At 45.3% G+C, this 27,356-nt stretch overlaps 1 protein-coding gene and 1 long non-coding RNA gene across 2 annotated transcripts in view; both read left to right on the forward strand.

The window, feature by feature from the left end:
- Positions 1-27,356, forward strand: part of LOC126490862 (uncharacterized) — a 234,084-nt gene that overhangs the window by 154,725 nt on the left and 52,003 nt on the right. The gene's annotated exons all lie outside the window — the stretch shown is intronic.
- LOC126490859 (dehydrogenase/reductase SDR family member 2, mitochondrial-like) lies at positions 348-19,421 on the forward strand. The gene is made up of 7 exons (XM_050126075.1): positions 348-397; positions 8,453-8,645; positions 9,296-9,473; positions 10,066-10,167; positions 10,752-10,822; positions 16,509-16,560; positions 16,869-19,421. The coding sequence occupies exons 2-7, from the start codon at positions 8,506-8,508 to the stop codon at positions 17,295-17,297; spliced, it is 972 nt and encodes a 323-aa protein (XP_049982032.1). The 5' UTR covers positions 348-397; positions 8,453-8,505; the 3' UTR covers positions 17,298-19,421.

Genomic DNA, 27,356 nt, shown 5'->3' on the forward strand with positions numbered 1-27,356 from the left:
TGATCAGAAAGCTTTACATACACGTATAAAATTGGCATGGAACAGTTTTTTAAGTGAGCAAGAAACCTGAATTAACAAGTCACAAAAGTAGACACAAATGGCTACCACGTGTATGAAGAAATGCTCCTCATCACTATTAGGTAAATGCAAATTAAAATCATTTCTATTGTAAAGTGGAAGACTAGTGCTAACTGAACTTTGATTACTCAGCAGTATGAAGGCTGGAAAGAGGGCAGGGAGATGTCGTGGGTGTGTGCTGAAGGAAGGAGGAGCTGGTGGACAGCCCAACTTAAAAACACGCACAGGAGGGATAACTGCCCAGACACCCTTGAAAGCTGGTCCTGACACTCCAGTTCCTTACAGGCCTCGAACACAGCCCTTGGGATACTCCATTAAGGTAAGTATATGTCGAAATTCTCTCTCTTTCTCTCTCTCTCCCTCTCTCTCTCTTTCACTCTCTTCAAAATTCCACATTTCCATATGCTTGAGACAAGCAGCCTATTCCATGGGCAAAAGACAGCTACAAACCATAATACAGACCAGTAAACAAGAAAACTTTCCAATGGGTAATCACAGCAATATTCATACCATGGTGGTTTGAATGTGAATGGCCCCTATAAGCTCATATGCTTCTTTGTTCTCAGTTGGTACAACTGTTTGGGAAGGACTAGGAGGTATGGCCTTGCTGGAGGAGATGTGGCACCGGGGGTGGACTTTGAGGTTCCAAATTCTCATGCCAGTCCAGTTGGTTCTCTCTCCGCCTCATGCTGGTGGCTCAGATCTAAGCGACTGGCCCCGTGTCATGCCTGCCTTCCTGCCACCGTGCTGCCAAGATGGGCATGGACTCACCCTCTGAAACCACTAGCTCCAAATTAAACTCTTTCTTTTATAAGTGGCCTTGATGCTGGGTTTTGATCCTACTGCACGTACTGGCTTATGGGAGCCTAGTCTGTTTGGATGCTCACCTTCCTAGACCTGGATGGAGGGGGGAGGACCTTGAACTTCCCACAGGGCAGGGAACCCTGATTGCTCTTTGGACTGGAGGGGGGGATTGGAGGAGGGGGAGGAGGGGGAAATTTTTAATAATAATAATAATAATAAAGAAAAAATAAGTGGCCTTGATTATGGTATTTTGCCATGGCAACAGAAAAGTAGCTAAGACACATATGAAATGTTCAGAAAAGACTAATGACAAAATTATATTTAAACTACAGAAAGTAAGTCAAAGCTACCTGAGGCGGACGTGGGATTGGAGGTTAGTTCAGAGAGGTGTGAATGAATCTTACTGAAGCGGTGCAAATGTTCTCAGACTATTGAGGTGTGGTGACTCAACTACTTGGAAAAGTTGCTGTAAAAAATGACTTTAGTGTTTATATTTATGACGCATAAAACTGGTGGTGGAGAGGTTGCGGTCCCTTCAAACTCAGCCTTCAGATCTTCACTGTCTGAAATGTGTCCTTCCCTAAAGTTTACCTGAGAAAGTGCCTCTGCTCAAAGTGCTGCAAACTCACTTTCCAGGGACCCTTTCATTAGCCAGTTCAAAGAGGGAGGGAGCCGCCTCCACTCCTTATTGTGCTGTGAGGTGATGATTCAGAGTGAAGACTGCCTCTTGTCAATCCAAAACCTACTGGGACATGGCTACTTTAATGATTGTCACCTTAGGGTTTCTTACCTTTTTCCCTTATACTTGATCTGGTTAGGAGCAGCGCCTGGTATTGGAAGCACAGTCTTGGAAGCTGAGATAATGTAGCTGGAATCTTACCAGAATAAGCGATCCAACACCAATGAGAGTGGGAAAGAGATGTATTCACCAGGGGACCAAAGTCAGGACAGCTCCTGACAGGTCTGGGTCCAATTTGTGTTCTCGTTTTATATTCTAAAACCACAAAGTGGGATGAGCAAGCCAGCAAGTGTTGGGAGCAGTGAGACCCCAGATCCTCAATTTCTTGTAATCCCCTGATCTGAGTGCCTACAGCTGCTCTGAGCAGGAGACCTTCAGGAGTTCCTGATGGCAGGAGAGTGGTTTCTGGTGGGTTTGGCTGAGGCGTGGCTATCTCTATATAATCTGCCCCTGAACACAATAAAGGGGGCATTCTTGGGGAATTCAAGGATGACCCATGTCACTGTCTCTCTGTGTGTGTCTGTGTATTTTAACCTCCAGCCCCCTTGCCCGAAGCTTGCGAACTGGGTGCCAGCGCACAGAGCGCAGACACAGGGGCCCGGTGCATGGCAAGCAAGATTGGTCAGGTTGTTAAGGGCAATGACCCACAGTTTCAGATACTTCTGCGGGTCATTCTGTTCCAGGTATCCAGAGAGGTCATGCTTAGCACGAGGCCGCCCAAGCAGTGCTTTAAGAGAATTGCTAAATGAATCAATAAATCAGTATCTAAGAATTGTTTTTTTTCTACGTTGGTCTACTTCACTACTTCTGAATTCTGATGTTGTGAAATGGGCAGTTGGATGTGTTGAAATGGGCTTGCTGCTGCTTCACCCTTCCCAGGGCTTATCTGCGAGGTGTGTAAGGCCACTGTTAAGCCAAACTGATCTAGCCACACTGTCACATTTTTAAAGGCATTATAATATAATAAAAAATCATGAAAATTCCACTTGATGTGAAACTTTTCTTTGTGGTTTTGTTTGTTTTCTGTTTGTTTTTGTTTTGCCTGCAAGGGTGTTTTTGAGACTCACATACCTGGCAAAGTAATTGTTGCTGCTTTTACGGTGCTCAGAGTGGGACACAACACCTTGAACGTGCTGGCAAGCACCAGAGCACTGAGCTCCACCCCAGCCCTCTACAGCCAATCTGATCAAGTTGTGCCATGAGATACACAGCACCTGATTTTTTTTTTTAAGAAATAGTCAGGATGCTTTTTAATGGTTGAACATAAAATCACCTATAAAGCCAGTAGCTACATCCCCACACAGAGAAATAAAAGCATTGTCTGGACCCCAGTTTGTAAATCATGCTCATTGCAACGGTCTTCATAGCTTGCGCCTGAATTGAAGAGAGTATTGGCACTGCCCAACTTCATATTCTCTTAACCATTTAATCTCCAGCTCTCTCTCTCTCTCTCTCTCTCTCTCTCTCTCTCTCTCTCTCTCTCTCTCTCTCTCTCTCTCTCTCTCTCCCCACACATACCCTTTCTTCAGTCCCCAAACCTTTGATGCTCACTCTCAGCTCATAGTCCCACCTCTCATTTCCCTGAGAAAATTAGGCAGTGTGCTTCTGACCACATGCCTCCCGTCTTCCCTCGCGCTTGCTTACCTGCGTTCTCTCTTCAGAGTGAATTACAGATGCTCTTAAGCTAACTGCCACCTTCCGCAGTATTCTGTCTCCATCTCCGACGGCGGACACTCCTCACCGAAGTCTACTCTCTGTCTGAACTGACTGTCTCACTCTCTGTCCTGGATCATGGCGCTCGTCCTGAGCAGCTCACAGCGCTGTTGTGTCCCCCCCCCCCATCCCACTTTAATTACCTGTCCATCTAGCAATCACTCCATTTCCCTCTCAGTTTCTTTGGATAAAATAACAATAAATAACCTCTTTGAAAGGCTTGGCTGTATTTGTTCATCTATCTTCCTGATGTTATCTCTGACCCCACTCTGCTTGGGTTCTGCACCCTCACCCTTGCACCGAAACCTGTTTTATGATCGTCACTAATAGCGTCCTCAGTGCACAAGCTGACAGTCAATCCTGAGCCCTTAGGTCACTGCAGTTCCCAGCAGCCAGTTCTCCTCCTTGGAATTCTCTGTTTGACTTTTCCCCTTCTCTTTCAGTTTTATTACGATGTGTGATAAATGTTGTATAACCTTGATTTTTGCATTATAGAATGTGTGCATGTATTGATCATCACATAGCATGCCATAAATACATAAGTATATACGATATTTTAGTATTAACAGATATTTTCAAAAACCAAAATTATTGCATATATTGCAGTGTACCACATGCTTTTTATTTTGATTGTAGGCATTGTATATGGCACCATTACATAAAGACATTTCATACAAGTAAAGTTTGTACATTGGGCTTATCCCTTTCATCCATTTTGTTTTGAAGACACAAAGTACCTAGTTTTCTTCCTACTTTTCAACGGAGAGAGAGATTGTTTGAATAACAATGGTCCTCAGAGACTCCTATATTTGAATGTTTGTTTCCCAGCTGATGGACTGTTTAAGAAGGATTAGGAGGTGTGTCACTGGTGAGGGCAGGGAGCTTTGAGTTTTCAAAAGCCTATGCCATTCCCTGTTAGCTCTCCCTGCTTATGAATCAGATATAGTTCTTAGTTACCGTTCCAATGACATGTCTGCTTGTTCTCTGCCATGCTACTCACCGTGATGGTCAGGGACTCATCCTCTAAAAATGTAAACAAGCCCCTATAAGATGCTTTCTTTTATAAGTTGTCTTGGTCATGCTGCCTTTTCATAGCAATAGAACAGTAACCAAGACAGACAGACAGAGAACATTGCTATGACTCAGCTTTAATCCTTGTCCTTTGAGTGTACTCACCGCCAGGTAGACCGTGCCAGTCTGCGTGATAACTCCCAAATATCTGCTGGCAGCCTGGCCCTCTCGCCAATGCCAACTGCAAACTTGGGCACCCAGCTGCCCGCTCTACACCTGCATGGGTATGACTTGATGCTTCACATTCAGCGTGAGAAAATGTGCTTCCCTGATGGGCTGACGATCGTCCTAAGCACACCTGCTGCAGGACTTCCCTTTACCTAGTCATGATCACTGACACTTCTTTTTTATTGTTTTTTATTGAGCTATGGTTTTTTTTTCCCATTCCCCTTCCTTCTTCCCCTTTCCCTTCCCAATTTACTCAGGAGATCTTGTCTTTTCGATCAATGACATTTCTGATCATGGTCACTATAAGGCATAAGAAGACCAAAAAACAGCCAAGCATCTCCCCTGAATTGCATGCATGCTCCCCGCTCCCGAGTACAATCTGAGAGTTAGGCATCAATGCAACGGGGGCAGATGATGCCGGAGTCCAGGTACCTGACATGTGACTCATGTCGCTTGCTCGGGATCTCCTTACCTGGCACTGCTGGATCACTTCCTTCAATAAAGAGCGGCTGCCACACCTTGCCGTCTTTACGACTGGAAACCAAACCAAACTGAGCAGCTTCATTATGCAATCCTTTGAAGCAGTCCCTATAAAACAAAAATATGATCACATCAATATCTGACACATTCAATTCTCTTATTAAATTTCAGTGGCTCCCACATGGCCTCTGGATGAAGTCAAACTCCTTGTGGCTGTTGACATTCTACAGCAGTGGTTCTCACAATCCCTTCGGGGGTCCCATATCAGATATCCTGCATATTTTGTGTCTATATTACTATTCATAACTGTAGCAGAATTAAAGTTATGAATTATGAATTCTTACAGTTATGAAGGAGCAATGGAATAATTTTATGGTCGGGGGTCACCACAACATGAGGAACTGTAGTAAAGTGCCGCAGTGTTAGGAAGGCTGAGAATCAGAGATCTTGCGTGGACCTCATCTCAAGTCACTCCCTAGCACCTACTTCCTGTTCCAGGCTCTGTGGTGATCTTCTGCCGTTCTTGCCTCTCCTCATACTGTCTTCCTTGCCTGGAATCCAGTCCATATTCCCAAACTCCTTTCTGTAGTCATCTTTTAAGAACCAGCCAGAAAAACTGAATCAATTCATGTGTACTACGGTGTTTATGTAACATGGAATATATCAATATTATTTTATCAGAGAAAGTCTGTGGAGTGTTGATGAGGGAAAGGTAAAATATTTAAAATGGCGGTGGTTAGCTTTGTGGCGTGGCTTATTTTCACTTTCTTCTCTAAGGGATGATTTTTTTTTTCAAAGTAAAAATCATAACTCTCACACAAACATAAAATGAATAAGTGCCAAAATGTTTACTAGTGTGTTCATTACTGAGGGGAGCCCCTAAGACATACAGTTTATCCTAAAGTGAATTCAGAAAGTCTCGGCTATGTAAAACAAACGCTAAGTAAAGTAAATTTGCTTATTAGACACAAGGTTGATCTTCCACTCTGGATAAGGCGAATGAGTTGGCAGTCTTCAGGTGACATTTCTCAGCACCCTGGACAGACATCATCGACATTGTTATCAGTTACCTGAAGCTCACTAACTTGTAACAGGTTTCAAGACAAAGAGACCCCCACCGATTTTGTCGCCCAGAAGACAGCACTAGACAAAGTGCAGTTGTTATCATCACTGTCATCGCCGTCCCCCACCCCCACCGCTGGTGACACCCAACCCATTTCAAAGCCAGGTACATTTTGTCTTTTACAAATTTTCCCTAAACTTTCTTATAAAATTTTCCATTTTTAAAAAAAATTTACAAAATGCATATATCCTTTTATTAGCATTAGTCCTTGCTCTAAAACCCACAACATTAGAAGTACTCTTTCCTAAATGAGTTCAGGCATCTACACCTCCTTCTAGGGGTTTTGCCTAACCACCGTGACCCCAGACTAAGTATCTTCCTTCCCTGTGCACCCCCAAACCTGTGTGGAGAACATTCTGCTTCTACCACATTTGCCAAATTTTTATTTATTCTTCTGCAGTCCCAGCTCAGACTGAGTGTTTCTCAATACTAAAATCATGAGAGTCATCTTTGTTACCCCGTGCAGAGCAGGACACACACACACAAATTTGTCATTGAATGAATTTAAAGAAAACAGCATGTCTGGATTCTGTATCTTTTTCGGGGGCTGGAGAGGGATTAGAGAAAAATAGCAGAAAGTGACAAACGAACGGGCGGGGGGGGGGGGAACAGGATGGGTAGAGGGGAACTGGGCTGTGGCGGGGGAGTATAGAGACCAAGTCAGAGTTAGTTTTTGTTTCCCCTGGGCAGCTTAGGAGTACAAAGAATAATTATGGCCTTAGACAAATGAAGCCCCTTAAATTTGGGACTAAATTGCCTTCAGTGACATTCACGAAACGTGATATAGGAAGAGAAAGCACGCACGCACGCGCGCTCGCTTGCTCTTTTGAATCTTCAGCGACGGGGGAAGTAAAGCCCCACAATAAATGAGAAGTGCCTGAGCTAAATCCTAAGACCATGGATCCGATTTGTCTTTAGGTTTCTTCAGCAGCACTTGTCTGCTTTGATATTTACCCAAGATTTACTAAAGTCGAAGTGCTTTAATGGGAGCCCTGCTTTCTTAGCTGCACTCATAGCTATAGATTTGGGGAGGTTTGAACAGAAGGTCAGATACTCAAATATAAGGAAAACACAAGTTACTTTGTACACAATGCCTGGTTCACCCAACACCTGAGCACTGGCAAGGCCAGAATGACTACTTTAGGATAAATATTTTGAAGCTAGAGCTGAGTTGACAGAGCTAACAGTTTGGGGAGAACGGCCCAACCTTCTAACCCTAAGAAATTTGACCTACGGATCCAGTAGGGCCCTAAGGAAACCTTGGTCACTGAAGCCAAACCCTCATTCTTCCATTCATTCATTCAGCCCAGCAGATACCAGCCAGCAAGGGCCAGAGCCCAGCACCTGCTAGAGCCGAGCACCCAGCACCGTCGCTCAGGCTCAGCAAGCCGAACGTTACAAGAAGAGCAAGAACAAGAGCCGCACAATCCTTTGGCAGAGACAATATTGGCTCTGAGGCTCAGAAAACACCCCGCCCCCTTCACACACACACACACACACACACACACACACACACACACACACACACACACCGGCACCAGGATAAAACTGAAGAACAGTCTAGAAGACTTGGAAAATGTAGTTTCAGTGAAACAAGATGTGTAGTGTGTCCTAAGGCTTGAGATAAGATCAAAGTCATAAAACATGTGACCCTTAAGCAGTCATTGGGTCGCGGCAAAGCCTGCTCATGTGTGGATCTTATGTCTTTGGTCCTTTCACAGCAAACCTGTGAATTATCTGCTCATCATCCTAAGGAGACTCAGTGAATGGATGCTTGTTGAATCTCTATACGTAAATGTGAGCACTTGATTCCAGGTAGCCAAAAACATTACAGTTTAAAAGGTTGGACATGGGAAATCTTAAGCTAATAAACACCGGACTAGATAGAGCCATAGCCTCTTGAGTTGACCCAGGCAGGTCCAGCCCAAACCCATGACAACTATATGAATGCAACCCAACACATTTATAAGTCTTCTTTTGGATTTGATCCAGGCATATCCCCAGAGACGTTAAACAAAGAATGGTGTTCCATTGCAACAAAAACTTCCCTTCCCTCCCTGATCCTGGTCCTTCATGCCTCCTCCTCACCACTGGCCCTAGAGCACTGAGGGAGTGTGGAACAGTGAATGTTATGTTAAAGTATTAGGTGCTCCTGCTAGACTGAACTTCTGCTAGAGAGTTCTAGACCATGCCAGGCTCAGCCCAACACAGAGCATCAAAATAAACCCCTCCTTATAAGATCTGGTACTGTAACTATGTTTGTTTTTCTTTTCTAGAGATCACCCTCTCTGATCCAAGCTTGCCAAAAAGAAGAGCAAACAGAAACCCAATGTTTAGGCCTCTGATCCAGGGCTGGAAGAGACTCCCAGCCCTTGTGCCTGCACTCTCTGTGAGAAGCACCAGTAATGGATCAAACTGCAGACTTGCACTGGCCAACAAAGTCGCTGTGGTTACAGGGTCCACAAATGGGTGAGAGCAACCCGTTGGGAACTCGGAAGCTGTGGGTATCTCTGGATTTGGCTGACCTCCTTGTCCTAACCTTGGCCCCACAAAGCAAGGCCTTAAGGCTTAAGAGTCTTGAGAATACGATTCTACTTAGAAACTCCAAGGGACTGGAGATAAAGCCAGCGCCAGATGTGTTACCAGCATGGCCCAATACAAGACACTTCATGGTGGATGGGCCCAAAATTCAGTAGAACTCATGAATGTATCGTGGAGTAACGCATCAAAGGAAGGTAGAAGGGATTCAACCATTGCTCCAAACTTCTGTTAGTCAAAGGTAGTGCTGTGTAGGTTGATAGCGACACCCTTCCATGCCGAGTGCCTATGAGCACTCAGCGGCATTCAGAGACCTGGGTCAAAGAGCTCTACAGTAGCAACTGGCTTGGGGACCTGGGCGTGGACAGTCAGTTGTGGAGATGAGGCCAAAATCTGATGAGGAACACAGATTCAATTCAGCCTTCTTAATCATGCAGACGTAGGGCATGAAGCTAGCTGCTCTGGAGCAATAGAGAAAACTAGTTTGATGCCTCGGGGTGAAAAAAAAAAAGCATAGCAAGAAAGAAAGGGGTCAATCCACGTCTGAACTGTCACAACATCCTCTCCATCCTTCTCCACAGGATTGGTTTCTCCATTGCTCGGCGTCTGGCCCAGGATGGGGCCCACGTGGTCATCAGCAGCCGGAAGCAGCAGAATGTGGACCGTGCAGTGGCCACATTGAAGGAGGAGGGGTTGAGTGTGACGGGCACTGTGTGCCATGTGGGGAAGGCAGAAGACCGGGAGCAGCTGGTGGCCACGGTGAGGGTACAGGGGTCCAGCTTCTGTGATCCACACGAGGGCAGCCGGTTAAAGACTCCATTGCAGGACCTGACTCACCACCATGTCACTCAGTTCTGCTTGACAGTCCCATAATCTCCCCTGAACAGACCTGAGCAGGGAAAACACACGTTCAGGGCAGGAGGGAGATGATGAAGTGGGAAGCCCTTTGGGAGGGAAGGAAGCTGCATCCACCCGACCCTCCTGGAAGACCAGACCCTTAGGGAGGATCCAAGCAGGGACAGAGATATTATAGAAAAACAAGTCCTGGTTCTTAGCCAGATCTAGAGCACTCAGGAAAATGGAGAGCTGGCCAGTGTATTCCAGGAAAGATGTGTTAAGGAACTGGCAGGTTGGGGTACCTGGGGTGGCAGCACAGAAGCCATCTGAGCTGAAACCCCAGCTCTGTTCAGAAGTTTGCTGTTGGCTCCTGAAGAGAGAACCAGCCATTCTCCAGCCTTGCTTAGGGTTGTTCCTCTCCAGGACTGGATCCAAGCGTATTACCAGACCAACAAGAATGGTGTCCCACTGCAACCAAACTTCCCTTCCCCCCATGTCTCCTCCTTTCCTGCAGGCCCTGGAAAGCTGTGGGGGTGTGGACTTCCTGGTGTGTGTCGCAGGGACTAATCCCTTGGTGGGGAGTACCTTAAGGAGCAGTGAGCAGATCTGGGACAAGGTGAGACCTGGGGAAGCTAACAAGAGCTGGTAGAGCTCCATCCTCAGCACCTGGATAACCCTCTCCCCGTGTAAGTTTGCATACCTAGCAGTAGTCCTTAGCTCCCACACATCCGTGCTGTCCTAAGCTCACGCACACAGAGCAAGGCCAGGGGTTCAGACTCCCTGAGCCTCAATTTCCCCATCTGTAAGATGGAGCAAAGAATGTCTAAGTTGAAATTCTGATCATCTAGAGAAGTGAATGTCTTTCTCCCTTGCCCAGAAATGTTTCTTCTACAGCACTGGCCCTTAGAGGCTGTAATCCTGAAATTCAACCATTCCTGGTTTTCCCTGGTGGGGTCTGCTGTGACCCAGGTGAAGCAAGTACCTTTGGAGCTAAGAAAAGATATCCCAGACTTCATGATCTCAGTCCCCAGAGACATCAACCTGATCCCTTTAGTACTGAACCTCAAGATGTCGCCTTAGCCCCATAAAGGCCTCAATAAATTTCCTTGGCAGAAGCATTGTGTACATATTCCACAGTGCATGTTTCCTGCTATGAAAGAACACGAAACTGATTCTATCTCTTATTTGCTCTGATTTCAGATCCTGGGTGTGAATGTGAAGGCCCCAGCCCTGCTGCTGAGCCAGCTGCTGCCCCATATGGAAAACAGGGGGTGAGGATCGGGAAGTGGGAAAGGGAGGAGTTATCCGGTATGGAACGGGGAGCAGGGAAGCAAGAGTGTGCCAATAACACAAGCACAATAAAAGTTTGCCTTTCAGACTTCGGGGTCACTAACAGAAATCAAATAACCCTATCCATTATTGTGCCTAGAGAACGCAGTGGTCCAGGAATTTGTCGATGAATCTTTTGAAAGGAGAATAGGAGTGGGGGTGGAGAGGTATGGGGGATGTGAAGGGGTACAGAAATAGGAAGGCAGGAGTTCCCACAACTGTCCCGGAATCCAGAAATGAAAGTGACCTCTTTCGGCACGCAGGAGCGCAGGTCACAGGGACTGGTGGACCTGAGGTGCCGCGGGGCATCTCTAGCCTACTTCTCCGCCTTCTGTCTCGGGCCGGGATAGAGACAGGCCTGATCAGCTCGGTGTAGTCTCACCTGTGAGGGAGACTGGGCACCAACGGGGTTTCCCACTGATCTCAGTGGCTTGAGATGTTTTCTGAAATGTGTTTTCCAGGAGTTGAGCGGTTTTTTTTTTAGGGGGGGCAGGATCCCTGTCACTGTTTTCCCAGGAACTCTTTCTTGTTCGCTGCACCACAGACCCACCCCGTCTTTGTCTGTTTTCCTTAAACTTAGCAGGTCTCTTCTCTTGTAGCCGCTCCTGCTCTGAAGACGCTCGTCGGCAGTCTTCCGTGCCAACATGGCTCTCACTCTGTAACTCAGAGCGGTGAGCAGAGGTTGCTTCTGGGCCAAGTGCTTTACACATACTGCCATAAGACTCTGCTTCCAGGGCTGGGCATGTAACTTGGCACACGTGGAGTGCGTTCTCAGCATGCATAGGGTTCCCAGGGAGAAAAGCAAGCCAATCTCTCTTCCAGCTGCACTGCTTCCCTGTCTGGTCCTGTGTTGGCGTTCTGAGTCCAGCAAGCACAGGCCAAACACTTGGTACAGGCAGGGTGTTGCTTTTCTAGACATAGCTGTTGCCTGTGAAATACAGCCAGAATTTCTTACTATGACGATGAAGCCCCCTTCCAGTTCCAACACAGGCATGCTGTAGGATTCGACTGAACCATATTTTCAAAAGTGCCACATTTGCAGGATAAAAATGGCCAAACGTCTTTGCCCATATTCTCATTCCTCCCACTCTTCCACTGGACTTTGGGAGCTCAGTCCAGTGCTCCCATGAGGGTCTCTGCCTCTGTTTTCATCAGTTGCTGGATGAAGGTTCTATGGTGATATTTAAGATATTCATCAGTCAGAGCCGGGCAACGGTGGCACACACCTTTAATCCCAACACTTGGGAGGCAGGGGATCTCTGTGAGTTTGAGGCCAGACTGATCTACAAGAGCTAGTTCCAGGACAGGTTCCAAAGCTACAGAGAAACCCTGTCTCAAAAAAAAAAAAAAAAGAAAGAAAGAAAGAAAGAAAGAAAAGAAAAGAAAAGAAAAGAAAAGAAAAAGAAAAAGAAAAAAAGATATTCATCAGTCTGACTACAGGGCAAGTCAGGATCTGGCCCCCTCTCCTCTGTTGCTTAGGGTCTTAGCTGGGGTCATCCTTGTGGATTCCTGGGAATTTCTCTAGAGCCAGGTTTCTGCTAACCCTATAATGGCTCCCTCTGATGTAGATGGGCCTTCTTTCTATCTGTTGCTTTCATTGGTTAATTAATAAAGAAAACTGCTTGGCCTGATAGGTCAGCACATAGGTAGGCAGGGAAGACAGAACAGAATGCTGGGATGAAGAAGGCAGTGAGTCAGACGCCATGATTCTTTGAAAGGAGACAGATGTAGGCTAGAATCTTTCCCAGTAAGCCACCACCTTATGGTGCTACACACATTATTAGAAATAGGTTAATCAAGATGTGAGAATTAGCCAATAAGAGGCTAGAGCTAATGGGCCAGGCAGTATTTCAATGAATACAATTTGTATGTTGTTATTTCCGAGGCTAAGCTAGCCATGCAGGAGCAAGCAGGACAAAAAGCAGGCCTGCTCACCTCCTCATTACATCCCTCAATCAAAATATCTCTTTCCTTGCTCTCATCTCTATCCTTATTCCATCTCAGCTATCCCATTCCCTCAAATTTTCCTTGCCCCCTCCCCTTCTGTTCCCCTCTTCCCTTCCTACCCTCCCTTCTCCCCCCATCCGCATGCCTCCAATGTTGTCAGGCAATCTTGTCTATTTAGATCTATATATGTTTTTCTTAGGGTTCACCTTGTTACTTAGCTTCTCTAGGATCATGAACTATAGGCTCAATATCCTTTGTTTATAGCAAGTATCCACTTATGAGTGAGTACATACCATATTCATCTTTTTAGGTCTGGGTTACCTCACCCACCTAGCATAGTGTTTTCTAGTTCCATCCATTTGCATGCAAAATTCAAGATGTTATTGTTTTTTTACCGCTGATGGGTGCACCCACTGAAATAGTCTACTTGAGTTAATGGGAACTCACCAACTCTGGCCGGAATGGGAAGGAAAAAGCATAGGACCAAACTAGTCCCTCTAAATGTGGTTGACAGTCTCAAGGCTGGGGCAGACTGAGGGGCCACTGGCAGTGGCACCAGGATTTATCCCTACTGCATGTACTGGCTTTTGGGGATTCTATTCTCTTTAGATGTATGCCTTGCTCAACCTAGATATAGTAGGGAGGGCCTTGGACCTTCCCCAAAGCAATGTGTCTTACCCTCTCTGAGGGTTGAAGTGGGGTGGGGTGGGAGGGTGTGTGGAGGGAATGGGAGGAAAGGAAGGAGTGGGAACTTGGATTGGTATGTATAATGAAAAAAGATAGTTTGTTTTCTTTTTAAAAGAAAATAATAAATTCTTTAAAGAGAGAGGAAAAATGACCAAACGGTAGCTCATAGGATACAGTTCAATCCGATGGCTTTGGATTTTTCTTTTAGCAGGACGGTCCTGTCCATCAGAGGGTGCCCTCTGTGTGAGTCCGACACAAATAGACAAAAACAGCCAATGCTGGGGCTGATATGTGGATTATTCTGTTTCCCGGTAGCTGACCTGGGCGCCTCTGCAGAACCCAGCTGCACAGAACTAGCTAGAAAGAACTAATGAGAGGACTGCACGGGCTTTGAAGTCCGAGGCCTTTAGATGGGGGCTCATCACTGCTGTGCATCCCTGCCATTCACGGTCTTCAGGTCGAGCTCAGGTGGTTAACGGATTCCTGAACATAACCGACATAATAAATGCCAGCTCCCAAATGAAGTAAAAAAAATCTACCTATGTATTTACTATAATAAGTAATAAGTATTATTTGAAAGTAAAATGACCTGCAGCTTAGTTTATCATATAAGTAGTAGAGATATAATTTCATAATTAAATTCAGCTTACCATTTACAAAAATATTAATTTATTACTATTATTCTGGGATCTAAGCAAGCCAAATTGCTTCAATTGTTTTTGAAGAAGGCAGAATTTCATGAAATGAACTCCATTTAAAATATTTCCATCCAGTCTTGCCTACTTGCTAAAAGTCCTAATTATCCTTCTTCAAGACCCAATTTAAATGGAGCTTCCCGTATGCTGGAGAAAGCAGCACTCTCAGCGTGTAATTCTATACTCAACAAATGCATCTCTCAGAAGCCCAGGGTAGGGTTCCAGCGTTCCGGGGCAGACAGGCGTCAGTCACTGAAGGACATTCTAAGCCACTTGCTTCCTGCAGGAGGAATTAGACAGCCGCTCTGTAAAACCTATAAAACCTGAGACAAAAATTGGAGTGAAAGGCGGAGAAAATAGTAACAGGAGCAAACCAAACCATCTATTCCGCAAAAACAAAACTGTCTTGGAGGTTTCAGAGAAATAAAAAGATACAAAAGTAATTTTCACATCAGAAAGATAGAAGTTGAGTTACACTGTTAAGAGATTCCTATGTTGTTTAGACAGAGCAAGGACATTATATTTTAATTAGTTAGACAGCTCCATTTTCCTTTCTGCACAGACAGCTCCAACAATGGCCACAGAGGACAAGATACATTTTTAAACTAATAGGACAGGGAGGTAGAGACAAAACAAACACAATCCGAAAGAAAACAAAAACAGACAGACAAAAGGGAACTGGGGTGGGACTTAAAAATCACAGAATTGAAGGTTAGATGGTAAGGGATTCTTAGTTCATTGGTAAAACTGTTAAAATATAATAATCACCAAGCTGGGGCCAGGGAGGTAAATAAAGTGCTTGCCTCACAAGCATGGGGACCTGCGCTTGCTCCACAGAACCCACATAAGGAAGCCATGTGCTTCACCACTGAAGGCCCTAACCACCCAGCCTAGCCACGGAGGCAAGAGAGTTCAGTGAAACATCCCTCCTCAAAGAAAGCGCATGACACCTGAGAATGACACCCAAGCATGTCCTAGGATGTCCAGACACACTTGCATTCACACACTCATGTTCACACACACACACACACACACACACACACACATTCAAGGGAGGAGGCTGGAGGAGGAGCAAGAGAGACTGGGAGCAATATAATACATAAATAAATAAAACCAAAAATGTATTTTTCAAAAAATGGTGCTTTTGACAGATTGCTCGTGAAACTGATGAGGGAAAGAACAAATAATATCAGGGATAAAGACAAAAGCATCACTAGAGAGGCAAAAGGCAATAAAATGGCATTAAACAAATGAGAATGCCAACCAGAAAAGTTTGTGATAAACACAGGCTGAGACTGTAATGAAACACAATTTTTTAAAATCATGTACCCTACCAAAATTAATTCAAGAATGCATAGAAAATGGTTCTAGTCTATTTTTTCTTATTTTATTAGGTTTTGAGAACTTCAAACGCTCGTTTGGATCATATCCATCCTTTCCCTCACTCCTTCCAGAGCAACCCGCCCCATCCAATTTCCTGGCTTTATTATTATTATTATTATTATTATTATTATTATTATTATCTCTTATCCTCAGCGCAGGGTGGGTCTCCATGTCCACAGCTCTGTGCTGGGAGTAGGTCTGAGTTGAGCTCATGTAGATCTTGTGCACGCCATCACAACAGCTGTGCACTTATCTGAACAGCTGTCCTGCTGTGTCTGGAAAACATGGTTTCACTGCAGTCATCCCAAACCTCTGGTTCTTAAACTCTTTCGGCAGCCTCATCCTGGGGAGGAGGAGGTGTGAGCGAGTTGTCCCGTGTCGGCTGAGCTCGCATTCTCTTCGCCTTAACCAACTGTGGGTTTCTGCGTCAATCCCCATCAGCCACAACAGAAGCTTCTCCAATGAGGGTTGAGAGATCCATGGATATAAGAGTCAGTTTGACAGGCGGTGGTGGTGCACACCTTTAATACCAACATTAAAGGAAGAGAAAGGCAGATCTCTGTGAGTTCAGGGTCAGCCTGATTTATAAAGAAAGTTCCAGAACAGCCAGAGCTACGTTATAGAGAGACCTTGTCTGAAAAATAAAACAGCAGTAAGTTTATATTATGTCCATTTAGCAATAGTAATGCACAGTCAACTTTTTTCCAAAAACAAAGTCCAAACACAGACGGCCTTTCTGTTACTATAACCTGATAAACATTATCGAGGACATAGAGGAAAAGGAAGATAAACCCTGCCCGGCCTAAGCTGTTCTCTGTGACTCCCATTCCTACCATCCCCCAACACCAACTCTATTCTCAGTCACGCAGAAGATAACTGGGGTCAGCTTATGTTCTGTCCCTCTTTATCTTGCCAGACAAGGTTCCGTGGTCCTGGTGTCCTCAGTCGCAGCCTATATACCGTTTCCTGTAAGTATGACTCTCTGTGGCTCCAGTCAGATTAGAGGAAACTCCCTTTTTTCAGAAAATGGGGTATGTGGAAATAACCGGACATTTAACAGAGGCTTTCTCAGAACTGCTCATAGGCAAAAGAGGCATTCATCTTCTATAAATGCCTGTAGGAGGAACATGTGCCCTCTCTTCTGGACACTGACTTCCAAACTTGGTGATCAGGATACTAACCAGGACAGATTCCCCGAGAAGAGTGCAGGAAACACAAGTGTCTCTTCCTTGTCCTCAATTCCAGTCTCCCCATCTGGCCCTCTTTCTGTCCTCAGAGGCTGGGAGTCTACAATGTCAGTAAAACAGCCCTGCTGGGATTAACCAAGACCCTGGCAGTAGAGCTAGCACCGAAGAACATTCGAGTGAACTGCTTAGCACCAGGCGTCATCAACACGGACTTCGGCCGGGTGGTGAGGACCAAGGGCAAGAAGCTCGTCCAGCCCCTGAGTTCTGGGCGCCTGCCACCTCCCAGATATGCCCCTGCACTCTTTTTTCTAAGTCTCTCATATGATCATCCTGACCACAATTTCCCCTCCCTCCACACCTCCGAGTTGTCGGCCCGCCACCTCCCCTCTCCTGGAGACCCACTCCTCCTCTTTCCCTTCAGTAAAGAGCAGTGCCCCAGCGATATCAGCCAAACACAGCATTACAAGATACAAGACCAGGCACCAACCCTATCAAGGCTGGACCAAGCGATCCAGTAGGAGGACAAGGGTCCCACAAGCTGGCGAAAGAGTCAGAGACACCCCTCTCCCATTGTGAGGAGTCCTACAAAAACGCCAAGCCAAACAACCACAGCATGAGTGCAGAGGCTCTAGTTTGGACCCATGCAGGCTCGGTGATTTTCGCTTCAGTCTCTGCCAGTCTACGCGACCCCTGCTTAGTTGCTTCTGCGAGCCGTGTTCTCCTAGTGGGTCCTGCAATCTTAAACCTTTTGGTCTCCTTTTCACTCAGATGTTCTGGTCCACAGCTTTGGGAATCCACATTAGAATCAAAATCAGGGTCATCCCAGAGTGTCCCCAGAGAAGCCCTTTCACAAACATACAGCATGCGTCCTGCAGAGCCCATGTGACTGCATCCTGCGTGAACGGGACTCTAATTTCTGACCTTGCCTTTAGCTCACGGAAGACCCGGCCTTTGAGGACCATTTGAAGTACGTCTATGGAATGCAGAGGTAGGTTATCATGAGGCAGACTCCCCTGTAGATCTGACTTAGCATGACCTCAGAACCTACATGAAAGAAGAGACGCCAGAGTCTGTTGCTCTGTGGGTCATTAGCCACTCCCCAAAGGCTCCTAGCAGAGCCCATAAGCCTCCGCTTGTGAATCTTTGCTCATCCCCACGGGGTCTTGATTCGGCAGCTTCCCACAGTGCATGGGGCTGATGTGAGGTCATCACTGTTTCAGCCTCCTCTCCTCTCTCCATACAGAGTGGGTCAGCCTGAGGACTGTGCAGGAATCGTGTCTTTCCTGTGCTCCCCAGAGGCCAGCTATATCACTGGTGAGAACATCGCTGTAGCTGGCTGGTCCCCCCACCTCTGAGGGGTCAGAGCTCAGGCTTGCCTCCCATGTCCCTAAGGCCATATGTGATAATGTTTTTAAAAATAAGTCTGTGTTCCAAATGTGTACACTTTGGCTCAAAGTTTTTAGAGAAATAAAACCTCATCAGAAAAGAGTTTGTAATGCAAAACTTGGTTAAAATGAACAAAACAATCTCAGTTTGCCAGAAAACAAAATGTGGGATTAGGGAATCTTGAGTCAAAAGAAGAAGGTGTAGTTGGGCAGGGAAAGTGCTAGAAGCAAGGACAGCAAATTGGTTTTCTGTGCATGTTACCAAATGCTTTTGAGCAGAGTATTTCCTAAAGGGTCCTGTGAGCCTGGTCTCTTAATAGCTAATTCTGCAGCTAAGGAAGCTGAGACTTAGAGTGGATGGCCTGAGAAGACGTACGTAGTGTGTGAGACGGAGCTGAACTCAACATTGTTTCTACAATAGGGTGGAAGTGGCCTGGACTCACGCCCGAGGGAAGAGCATTCCCCGGGCTGCTCATTCTCCCGTCAGGTTCATAGCTAACTGCTTCCCTGCACACGCCTGCTACAGTGTGCTAGCTGAAGAAAACCTTTGTCTTCATGAGTTTATTACCTCGGGTATTTCTTATAATTATGGGAAGCTAGCTAACATACACGGAATGACTGCTGAGGTTTTCTTTCTGAAAACTCAATTCCAGGGTTCCCCAGAGTCCAAAGATTCTCAGATAGTTGACACAAACCATCACTGCCCCCTACCTCAGCTGGGTCAGAAGCATCGTCACCTGAAAGGGACAGAAAAATATATCTCAGTGCCCTTCTACTGACCCTTAGAGAAAGATGTAAGCAAAAAGAGAATACGGAATGGAGAGAGCCAAACGGAGGTATAGAGAAAGGAGAACTAGAACCTAAGCCTATATGTTTAGAGACCACACCTGTAAGAAGCAACACAAATTACACAGCCTGACCAACTCAGAGAGCTCCTACCCAGATGCTAAGCCAGTGAGTGGGTATACTAGATGAATTCCTTAACAGCACACATCATACACACACATGTGCATATGTACACGGAGCAGGTATACATGGACTATGCTCTTGGAGGATCTCAAGGATTCTTCCTTGAGTGAAAGAAAGACGAATATACTAAGAGAAACTAACATCGCTGGGAAGGTTAAGGGTTTTTGTGAGCAAAGAATGGCTGTTGGTAGCTGGCCTTGGAGGCACACACCTTTAATCCCAGCACTCTGGAGGCAGAGACAAGTGGATCTCTGTGAATTCAAGGCCAGCGTGGCCCACAGAATGAGTTCCAGGACACTAAGGTAACACAGAGAAACCCTGTCTCAAAAAACGAAAGAAAGAAAAGAAAGAAAGAAAGAAAGAAAGAAAGAAAGAGGGAGAGAAGGAGGGAGGGAGGGAGGGAGGGAGGGAAGGAAGAAGGGAGAGAGGAAGGGAAGGAGGGAGGAAGGAAGGAAGGAAGGAAGGAAGGAAGGAAGGAAGGAAGGAAGGAAGGAAGGAAGGAAGGGCTATTGAGGAAGCATCTACAGGACTGGTATCTCCTATTGTCCAAGTAACAATAAGAATCCAAAATAGCAAAAGGATGGCTCATGGGTGAAGTACTTTCCACACAAACTTGAGGACCTGAGCTCATACGTCCAGGACCCACAGTCAGGTACAGTAGCGCAAGTGTCTGCAACTCCAGCACTCCTGTGATGAGATGGGAGGCGGAGGCATGAGAATCTCTCAAAGACCTTGACCAGAGAGCCTGGCTTACACAGCCGCTCACAACAAAGGCACAACAAGGCAAAAGGCAGAGACTGCGCTGTTCTCTGACCTCCGCACATTCACCCACTCACACATGTGAATATGCACATGCACAGCACACACACATTAAACACACACGTATAAAGATAAAAATATTTTTGCCAGGCAGTAGTGGCACACTCCTTTTACTCCAGCACTTGAGAGGCAGAGGCAGGCAGATCTCTGTGAGCTTGAGGCCAGAAGGAATTCCAGAACAGCCAAAACTATACAGAAAAACTTTCTCAAAAAACAAAAACAACCCCTCCCCAAAAAGAAGATTACAATATTTTAAAATATGGGTTGGAGAGATGGCTCCAGGGGTTAGGAGCTCTGGATGCTCTTCCAGAGGAGCAAGCTTTGTTTCCCAGAACCCACAATCACCTGCAACTTCAATCCAAGATATACGATGCCTCCTCTGTCCCCACAGGCACCCAAGTGGGGCTCAGATGCATATGCAAGCGAAACGCTCACACAGGTAAAAACATTAAGAATTTTTTAAATAAAAATAAAATAGAAAAACCATCCCATCCTAATTGTTCTCCAAGGAGCAAAGCTATGATCATTATGAGGGATTTCTGAGCCACGGAGATATTAGCAAGGGCTAACAGGCAGTGGCATTAAGGCTAATAGGGTAGAGGGCAGAGATGGCTCAGTGGTTAAGAAACTCGCTGCTCTTGGAGAGAGTTCTCCCTAACTCCAATTGCAGTGGATCAAGTGTCTTTTTCTGCCTCTCACGGGCACTTGTACATACACTGTGCACAGATGCATACATTGACACATAATAATTTAGACTATACAAACACATAAATAAAAATGATCTTTAAAAAACTAATAGAGTTGGGGCTGGAGAGATGGTTCAGTGTTTAAGAGCACTGCCTGCTTTCCAAAGGTCCTGAGTTCAATTCCCATCAACCACATGGTGGCTCACAACCATCCTGTAATGAGATCTGGTGTTCTCTTCTGGCTGCAGACAGACATGCAGGCAGAACACTGCATACATAATAAATAAATATTTGAAAAAAACAGAACTAACAAAACCTAATAGAGCAGCTGCTGACTAGTAGGGGCTGGACCATTCTAGTCCTTCCAGTCTGAACTAGGACCCTCGCAGCCACGCCACGTGAAAGTGGACAACCGGTCCCTGTTTCGGCTGCTACTCCCAGCAAAGCGCAGCAGATACACGGACCTTGTCCTGTTGCCTCTGTCTGTCACACACAGATATTGGTACGGGTCTTGTAACTACTGGAAACTTTTTGCCACTTCTATTTTGGGGTTTGAGGGATTTATAGATGCTTTCCAGGGCCTTAGGGCTTTAAAAATAGGATGTGGGGAAGATATGGTCACTATGCTGTGCTATCTCCACTCCCTGAGAACTTGGGAGAAGAACACTCCAGGAAAGGAAATGCCCTGGATGAATTAATTCACCTTATTCTAGAGGGTGCTGCGACACATTTGTGTAGGTCACATTGTTTGGAGCAAGAGTTCAAGAAACTAGACTGAAAAGTATAGAAAGTCTGAGTGCTGTTGTCACAGTTTAAAAGGGGCTTGGGCTCTTATGTTAACTGTATTAGAGTCACAGAAATTAAGGGATGAATCTCTCTTTCCCTCTCTCTCTCTCTATGAGAGAGAGAATACGTGTGTGTGTGTGTGTGTGTGTGTGTGTGTGTGTGTGTGCAAGTGGGGGGGACAGGGGAGGAATTTCTTAGAATGACTTAGAGGCTGCAGCCCAACAATGGCTAGTTGCGAACGGAAAATGCAATAATCTAGTAGCTGCTCCATCCACAAGGCTGGGTGTCCCGGCTACTCTTCTGGATGTGCTGACAAGGGGAGGGACGCAGGCAAAGAAGAGCCTGTTCCTCTGTTGTCCTCGTATAGCTCCCAGCAGAAGGTGTGGCCCAGATTGAAGGTGTGCCTTTCAACCTCTAGGTCTGGATTAAAGACTTGTTGTCTTCTTGCCCAAGATCCAGATCACAAGTGTGTCTTCCATTTCTGTGTTATAGTTCATTTCAGACATGGTCAAGTTGACAACCAAGACTAGGCATCACCCTTACTTCCCAAACCTGTGCATCCAGCACAGAGCAATTGAGACAGAAGCCCCTTACTCCAACAGGTTAGAAACGATTTCTTTACAAGCAGCTTCATGATTTCTGTGAGTCCCAAATCCTCTTTCAGTTTCCTAGAAGGCAACAAAGGAAGAAAGTAGCTTAAAATAGGTCTAGTCTATGGCTACCTGCCACACAACAAGACCAAGCCAACAACAAGATCAATTAACATTGAAACACTCACTCAGTGGGTTTCTGATGGCCCTTCTTGGTTAACTACATTTGGAATTAACAAAACCCAAGCAGTGAGAGCACCTGTGAGTGACTTTTCTTTAATTATTTAATCATTTGAAGTGGGAAGATACACTTTTAATCTAGAGCTTTTGTGGTGGGAAGATCCACCTTCAATCTGGGCCACACCTGGTGGAAGTCTACATAAAGGACTTGGAAGCCGGAAACTCTCTCTTTGTGCCTGGTTGCCCTCACTTTGGCTGACAAGTCCACTCCTTGGCCGGCATTAGAGCCTACTTCTTCATTATACCATCATATACTAAAGACCAGTTGAGACATCTAGCCTCGGGGACTGAACAACTACAAAGTTCTTGGACTTCCCATTGGGAGTCATTGTTGCTTACCAGCAATGGACTAGCAGGACCACAGCCTGTAAGCTACTCTAAAATCCAGTGTGTGTGTGTGTGTGTGTGTGTGTGTGTGTGTGTGTGTGTGTGTGCGTGTGAGATCAATGAGAGAGAGATTCAGTCTATCAGTTCTGTACCTCTACAGAACCCGATCTATTACAGGATTTGGTGACAGAGTGGTTTTCGAGTGGTGGAAGTGTAAGGATGAACTTTTTAGGTAAGTTTCCAATTTGCCAACAGCTACAGTTACTGACACCACTCCTTAAAGCTCAGAGGATATTGAAAGCCCGTGGTGTAAAGTATTTTACAAGTTTGTAGAGACAAACACACTCGACTATCTTGATGCATCAATTGTGAAAGGCAACAGATTTGGGCACTCTGCACATAAGACGACTTTTGACTATCTATGAAAAAAGAAGGAAAATGGAGACGCTGGTTGGTTGCTCCTAGCATCTCTGAATAAACTGAGAAAGGAAAATAATGAGTTCTGTGATAATGTTAACAACTTCTAGCATCTCAAAATGTGGTGAAGGACAACAATAAACTCCGATAAAACCAACCGGCTCCAGATGTGCATAAACAGTCTAAAGGTTTCTAAGTGTGCCCAGGAAGAGAATCTTCTCTCTAGCAGCTACAGAACTCAAGTTGCAGAAAAACAAACCAAAGCTTTCATTACAAGGTTGACTGAACTATACAGAAAATTCAAATCCCGGTTGGAGAGTGTCGGAGGTTAAAGTAAGGGTGTTAATTGGTAAAGAAGAAGATCTTGTAACTTGAGCTGGAGATGTGTGGGAGGAGCCTGTTTGAACCCTCAGCTTCTCAAGGGTTTATCTCCCCTGAGGGAGTAGTCTCCACCCTCAACAGAAGATGAACTCCCACCCACCCCCCTAAAATACTGCTTTTTCTGTCTTTGATAGAAGAAATTAATCCTTCATTGTCTGCTAAACCAATAGGACAATGTTGATGCCAGGCAAAATAATACTGAAGTCCCTTAGGGCCCACCAATAGTTGCTTCTAAACCTATAACCCCATTATAGGCTAAGCAGGCTCCTAGAGGGGAGGTAGGAAACGTAGCCCAGGAAGAGGTGCGCTACACGACTAAAGAACTTACTGAGTTTGCTGATTCACTCAAACAGAAGTCTGCAGAACATGTGTGGGAATGGATTTTAGGGGTATTGAATAATTTTGAAAGGAACATAAAACTGGATCAGGCTGAGTTTACTGATATGAACCCACTGAATGGAGATTCTAGGTTTAATATGGAAGCTCACACAGTTCTGTTTGAATAACTGTCTGAAGCGTTTGTCTAAAGAAGGCCTACTGACAAGGAATTGGAACTGCCTGATCACCCTTGCTTAATGTTGAAGAACGGATTTTAAAGCTCAGGAACATTGCCTTGCTGGAGTGAATATACCGTGTGAAACCTAATCCTCCACGAGAAGGCCCGGATGGCATGCCCTTCACTGATCCTATAAGATGCACAATGGTGAGAGGGCACCAGCGCATCTGAAGGGCTTTGTTGTCGCCCCCTTCCTTCTGCCAGACCTCAGGGTTGGAGCCGCAGCTGCTCAGCTGCATGAATGCAATGCAGTGGACTTAAGTGGGCCCTGAAGTAGCAGGGGTCAGGTGGCAGCACTGAATTGCCAAAAGCAAGGCGATCATAGTTATGGTAATAGGAGGCATAGACAAAGTAATGTCCTTAATGGCCTGACCCACAATAGTCGACAGAGGCAAAGTGAATTTGACGGTAGCATAGCTCTTATGGACCCTTGGTACTGGCTAATCCATCTTGGTATTTCCTAACAAGAAATAGGTAAGAAATCTACTGCATTATTGTTTTATTTGTATAAGCAAAAAATTTCTCAAACAATTGGAAGAAAGTTTAAATTGAATCATGGCAAAGGGGATTTATAGCCCATGAATCAATTTTCAGACTTGAGTCAGTTTGCAAACCCAGATCCTTTTGAATGAAGGAGCAACCGGGTTCTCCTGAGGAAGGACCTTGATAAAATACCTAAAACTTTTGGTTAGCCTTTATCCAGTCCTTCTCCAGAGGGACCTATGTCCTTTTACGAGGGTAACTGTACCCTGGGGGAAGGAAAGAGACTTTCCAGGGTCTATTGGATACTGGTTCAGAATTGACAGTGATTCCAGAAGACCCCAAAGAAAGTTGTGGCCCTTTAGCTAAAGTAGGGACTTATAGAAGTCTGCTGATTAATGGGGTTTTGACTGAAGTTTGACTCACAGAAAGTCCGCTGGGTCCTCAAATCTATCCTGTGATTATTTCCCTTGTCCTAGAAAGTATAATAGAAGTATAACAGAGATAGATAAACCTAGAAGTTGGCCGAATACTCGCACAGGCTCCTTGATGAGTGGTGTGAGGGCTATTATGTTTGAAAAGGCCAAATCAAAGCATTTTAGAGTCAAAACCAGTGGTAACCTCTCTAGAGGCCATGGGACCTGGAAGAACAGAGTCCATAAAAGAGGCAAACTAAATTCCCAAGCAATAGCCAGCTTTCCTCAGAGGACCAGACAGTTTATACTCTGAGGGCTAAGAGGGGTCACCTGAGTAGAGTGCACAGCCCCAAGGGCCAGTCACATGTGGTGAACAGGCTGCACATGGCAGAAGCATGCTTTTCCATAGCTTCACATAAAGAAAAACAATAGCCAGCTGTAATGAGTCATCTGAAGTAAACTCACACCCATTTTCTACACCTGTGAGGGCCACAGAAGCATAATCCAAGAGTGATTCCATACTTTGAGAAACTGAGGTCACAGGACTTTTGTTTGCTTGAAGTTTTCTCACAAGCCCTCAGTATGCTCCTCCCACAACCCCGTTGTTTGCTGGATCCTGCCCCAACAAACAGTATTCCCTGGAGGAATTGCAGAAATTCGTGTCACCATCAAGAACTTGAAAGATGCATGTATGGTGGTTCCCACCACATCTCCTTCTGACTCTCCTGTCTAACCAATGCAGAAGACAGATGGATCATGAAGAATGACAGTTGACTATTGAAAACTCAGTCAAGTAATGACTCCACTTGCAGTTGCTGTGGTGATCTCACCTGAGCAAATTAACACATCTTCTGGTACATGGTATGTGGCTATTGATTCAGCAAATGCCTTTTTCTTGGTACCTGTCCATAAGAAACAGCATAGCAATTTGTCTTCAGTTGGCAAGACCAGCAGTATACCTTTACAGCTTTACCTCAGGGATGTATTAACTCTCCTGCCCTGTATCATAACTTAGTTAGAAGGGATCTCGATCATCTGTCTCTTCCACAAGGTATCACACTGGGCACTACATTCATGACTTTATACTGATTTGACCAAGTGCGCAGGAGGTAAGAACCACTTTGGACTTGTTGGTAACAGGTATATGCATCAGAGGATGTGAAATAAATCCAGCCAAACTTCAAGGACCTTCTACCTTAGTGAGATTCTTAGGAGTCCAGAGCTATGGGGCATACAGAGATATTCCTTTTAAGGTGAAGGATAAGTTATTGGCCTGCGCCTTCCCACTACCAAAAAAGAAACACAAATCCTCACTTGGAAGTGTTACTCCAGCCCATACACCTCAGAAAGGTGCTAATTTTGTGTGGGTCCTGGAGGAGGAGAAGGCTTTTCAACAGGTCCGGGCTGCTGTGCAGGCTGCTTTGCCACTTGAACCATATGAAAGGCAAACTCAATGATTCTTGGGGTGTCGGTGGCAGATAGGGATGCTGTTTGGATGCTGCCCTTGGGAGACACCCGTAAGTTATCACAGAAGAGACCTTTGGGATTTTGGAGCAAGGCTCTGTCATCATCTGCAGACAACTATTCTCACTTTGAAAGTCAGCTCTTGGCCTGCTCTTGGGCCTCAGTGGAAACTGAACATTTGACACTGGGCCACCAAGTTACCATGCGACCTGAGCTGCTACTCATCATGAGCTGGGCACCACCAAGCCATAAAGTAGCATGTGCACAGTAGCAATCATTGTCAGTAGAGGTAGTAAATGCATGATTGGGGCCCAAGCAGGTCCTAAAGGCACAAACATGAAGAAGTTGCCTGTATGCCTATGGATTTTACTCCCATTACAGTATCGTCTGCTCCTAAGCACGCCACTATAGCCTCATGGATAAGACCTGTAATCAGTTATTGGCTAACTCTCACATCTTGATTCAACCCATTTCTAATAATCTATAATAAATATCTATAATAATAGTATGTTACCATGAGGTAGTGGCTTACTGGGAAAGATTCAGCATCTCTGACCTGGTGACTTCATGGCAGCTCTCTCTGCCTGCCTTCTTTCTCCCAGCATTCAGTTCTGTCTTCCCTGCCTACCTGAGTTCCACCCTATCAACTAAGCCAAGGCAGTTTCTTTAATAACCAATGAAAACAACACAAATACAGAAAGGCCTCCTACACCATTTCCCCTTTTCTGTTTAAACAAAAAGGAAGGGTTTAAGATAATAAAATTACATATAACAGGTATCAAGCAAGAACTACGGTTACAATATTTAGATCTATTTTATCTTTTATCATAACAAAGGAAAATTATAACTATCTATTCTTCAACTCTATCAAAGACTCCAGAAGGATATAATATTACCTAAGTAAATAAGAAGTAAGCAACTTCCAAAACTCTAGAAATGACAGAGACATCTCACTGCCTGGACAGTCACCCAAAGTTCTTCTGTATCATTGGGGCATCCATCTTCGGCATACAGGCCCATAGTATCCAGAAGATATTTCCATGAAGCTGGAAATTTCAAAT

This window comes from Alexandromys fortis, unplaced genomic scaffold (assembly GCF_014885135.2).
Source record: "Alexandromys fortis isolate MF-2015 unplaced genomic scaffold, M_Fortis_MF-2015_v1.1 scaffold_258, whole genome shotgun sequence".
Classification (NCBI taxonomy): Eukaryota; Metazoa; Chordata; class Mammalia; order Rodentia; family Cricetidae; genus Alexandromys; species Alexandromys fortis.